Here is a 3,841-nt window from a genome sequence, read left to right as displayed (position 1 = left end):
ACAGGATGAAATGAAACAAAACAATTCTGGAGCCCATAAGTACCAAAATTCATATATATTTCCATCGACTCAGATTTTCATATAGAATACAGACTTAATAAAAGATATTACTAGAATAACTTTTTGAACTTAAGTCCGTGATTCCAGCCAAGACTCCCACAAGAGGATCATTGATATAAGTTGTGGGCTCAAGCTTGCACGAATCGGCCTTGTTATGTCTATTATTCCATGATGTTGTTGTGGAGCTTAGCCAAGACTCCCACGAGAGGAGCATTGATATATGTCGTGGGCTCAAGCTTGGTGGAATCAGCCCTGCTATCCTCAAACCTGTCATAGCGATCAGGCCCTCCCACAACCGCACCTGTTAATTCATTTGGGTTTGGTGCTTCTCTGTTGAACCACAAAGTGAAACCTTCGGTACATGATATCTTTCTGGAATCCTCGTATATCGAAACTATGGAGGACCCTCTGTGGTGAGCTTGTTGTGGATATTTTTCACCAAAACCCACCATGAAAGACATACCAGCAGGATTCTTGCCCAAAACGTAATCCACCTACAATTTACATATACAAAGTGGATTTGTTAGCTAATACTTTGCTGGTTTTTTCAAATTATGATATGAAAAAACAAATCAAATTTATTTAACTTTGAATCTCTTATACTCTGAGAAATCTGGAATGGATATACAAGTGTGCTCAATTCTTCTCCTCATTAATTAAATATTTTGCAACACTTAAAAGATTATAATATGTATATGTACTTGTTGTTTGGCAAATGCAATAAGAATGCTTGGTTCATATGTTTGGTCGCCACATTGCAGGGATTGCTTATATCGTGACAGTAAGTCACTGTAAACTGATATAAGGAATGATGTGCCTGTAGCATATTGTGTATTTGCACCATCTCTAACAAACAACAAACCTCCTGTACAAGTGCAACAGATACAAACACTATTAGTGAGCTTAATTTTGAAACTCAACAAATACAAACACTGTTAATGAGCTTAATTTTGAAACTCGGAGCATGACAGGGAGAAACTTTCATTTACCTGGTGTGATGGAATTTTTGAATTGAGGACTTTGTGGAAGAACTGAGCAGAGGAACACTTCTGCTTGGCCTTTGAAAACTTCCAGGTTGTTTTCTCCGGAGAAATATAGCTGCAAGGTTTATTAATTTTATTAATTTTATGAAGATGTGGTCAGTTGAAGGTCAAGTGGCGAGTCTTAAACTTTTTCTCAATTGAACATTTGGTGATTCATATGTTTATGTGAATATGGACTTACACTAGATAGGTGGATTTGAACTCCTGCACATTTGAGATCCCAATTGAACTCATACTCATTGGAAGTACAAAAATTCTGGTGGAGTATGTATGTGTTATAATATGGCAATCCAGTTGCTCTATATAGCCACACCGCTGCCCATGCAAGCTCGTCCTGTATGTTAGTTAGTAGAGGAATAATAAGAAGACTTCAATAAGTTACTTACTCTATAGTTTAAATAAATAATAGTGTGAAGTGAAAAAGGAAGTAAAATTTATAATGTTAAGGAAAGATACATCATAGCCTGAGACAGAGCAATAGAAAGGGCATTCTCCATGATATGTTCCGCGGTACTGGTCGGCAAAACGAAAGAGCTGTACTAAATGACATATTCAATTGCATGAGTATCATAAAAAGTTGGAAAAGAAAATTCATTAAATTAATTTTCAATTTTGAATCTAACACATGAACGAAAGAGCTGTACTAAATTAATATTCAACTATATGAGTATTTTAAAATGTTGGAGAAGACAATTCATTAAATTAATTTTCAATTTTGAATCTAAAACATGAATTTTATAGAAATGTTAAAAATAATCATTTTTAAAAGATTTTTGGAATATTTTGGAATCATAAGACACGTAGGCAACCTCAAATAAGTAATTTCACCCATGTTTGTCTGATCCCAAAATATTCTAAAAATAGAGACATTAAATTAAATTTAAAATAAAAGTTAAAAAAACCATTCATCCACAAACAAATATGACCTATCATATGTTTTAATTACTAAAGTTATCTAGATTGTAAATTCTAAGAATAGAATAGAACAGAACAGTGAAAAGAAATGGTTTCCTATCATATGTTTGTTTTAATTACTAAAGTTATCTAGATTGTAAATTCTAAGAATAGAATATAATAGTGAAAAGAAATTAAACCATTAACGTTTCTCCTAACAGTAGGATTCTAAAATATCTCAATATCTCTCAAATATGCAATCGCTGTTTTAAACCAATAAAATCGCTGTTTTAAACCAATAAAACAGTATAAGTGATTTTAGAATACGATTAATCTTATCCCAAAGTAGCTCGTTGGAGTAGGAGAATGGAATAAGGTTTGTCAATGGCTGCAAAGACGACGGAGGAAGCGGCCAATGCTGCAGCAGTCTCTGCTGCAATTTCTGTCCCGTGAGTGGATATATCTATTTTGTACAAAGTCCTTGGAGTGTCCATCCTCTCTGGGTTCTCCCAACAGTTATGGTCTGCAGTTGGATCTCCCACCTAAAAACAAATCCATAACTAAATTCATAATTGCTATTTGTTGTGATCCTTAGTAAATTTTGTTGTGATCCATGACTAAATTTAGTTGGGATGGTAATTAATTCACCTGAACCCACAGCTGGTTTTCGGTGGCGATTGGTTTGATGAAATAATCAGTTCCCCACTTAATGGCATCCCTAACGTTCTCCAACTCTCCCGCTGCTGCAAGTTCATCTCTGTACTGAAGGGCTCCCCATGCCAACATGGTAACGGTGAACGCCATCGGAAACCCATACTTCACATTATCCCCAGCGTCGTAGTAACCGCCCACCAAATCCACCTGCATAAATACACAGGAAAAGCCATGTTGAACATCATTGTATCTTTCCAGACTTCTTGAAGATCTGCACCAAATAATCAATTCCTAATTTATATGGACAGAGAATGTTGATAGAAATCAAGCTGTTGCAAACTCATAACTCATAATATTGGAGTAAGAATTCACATTGTAGGTGGGTTGCGGGGGATCTTTATGTTAATAACTTAATTGTATATTTCCAGAATATCCTGAAAACTGATAGTGCTGAGAAATCAATTCTGAGAGATCAATTGTTTGATCTAAATAAGTTGTGGGTGGAGTATCAATTGTTTTCGCATTGATAAGATCAGCGTAGTTATTTTGCCATTTTGGGTATGATTAACAACACTTCTAAAACATTAAGGAAACAACATTTCTAAAACAATCCGGAACAGATGACCATACCAAAATGAGAAAATATTGTTATTACATTTTGGATTTGTCCGTCTGTTAGAGCAGAATCTCCTCTCCAGCTTATCGTGTTGCTACTGCTGGACAGTTTTCCTGAACGTTGAGCCTCCAGAAACAGAATAGATTTATGCAGAGCATCTTTGTAGTCAAACTCACCCAACACAAACTGATGATGAGCAGACAGCACAGTAGCAAGAATTATACACACAAACCTTTCAACGATCCTGAAACTCATTTCTGCTGCAATTGATCAACAAATGGCTACAGAAATAAAAATCGTTGATGCGTATATATATTTGTGTCTCACGCATCCAACGTGTAATGACGAAGGGAAATCGATCTCTCGTTTGCATGCACATGGGGCTTGTAAAGGTTTTGCAGGACAAAGAAGTCTTGTACATGTTTTGCATGCATGGTTGATGTGGGGCTTATTTTGAAGGCTAGAGAAGTCTGTTGGATATGAAAGGAGGAAAATTCCATGAAAACATTAACTAAATGATAAGTCACTGTATAAGGTCGCCTCGTCACCATTTCCTCGCAGTACTTTTAACGAG

The 3,841-nt window shown here is 35.7% G+C and overlaps 1 protein-coding gene across 1 annotated transcript; it reads right to left on the bottom strand.

The window, feature by feature from the left end:
* Window positions 1-221: 221 nt before the first annotated feature.
* LOC149254987 (endoglucanase 16-like) lies at window positions 222-3,522 on the bottom strand. The gene is made up of 8 exons (XM_089454905.1): window positions 3,307-3,522; window positions 2,646-2,858; window positions 2,340-2,539; window positions 1,560-1,638; window positions 1,285-1,437; window positions 1,050-1,158; window positions 762-925; window positions 222-554 (listed from the first exon to the last, which is right to left on the bottom strand). The coding sequence occupies exons 1-8, from the start codon at window positions 3,520-3,522 to the stop codon at window positions 222-224; spliced, it is 1,467 nt and encodes a 488-aa protein (XP_089311031.1).
* Window positions 3,523-3,841: the final 319 nt, after the last annotated feature.

This window comes from Pinus tabuliformis, chromosome 7 (assembly GCF_031772625.1).
Source record: "Pinus tabuliformis cultivar Carrire ecotype Pingquan chromosome 7, CPIR1, whole genome shotgun sequence".
NCBI lineage: Eukaryota > Viridiplantae > Streptophyta > Pinopsida > Pinales > Pinaceae > Pinus > Pinus tabuliformis.
Note: the sequence above shows the minus strand (reverse complement) of the source record. Positions and strands in the feature narration are given on the sequence as shown.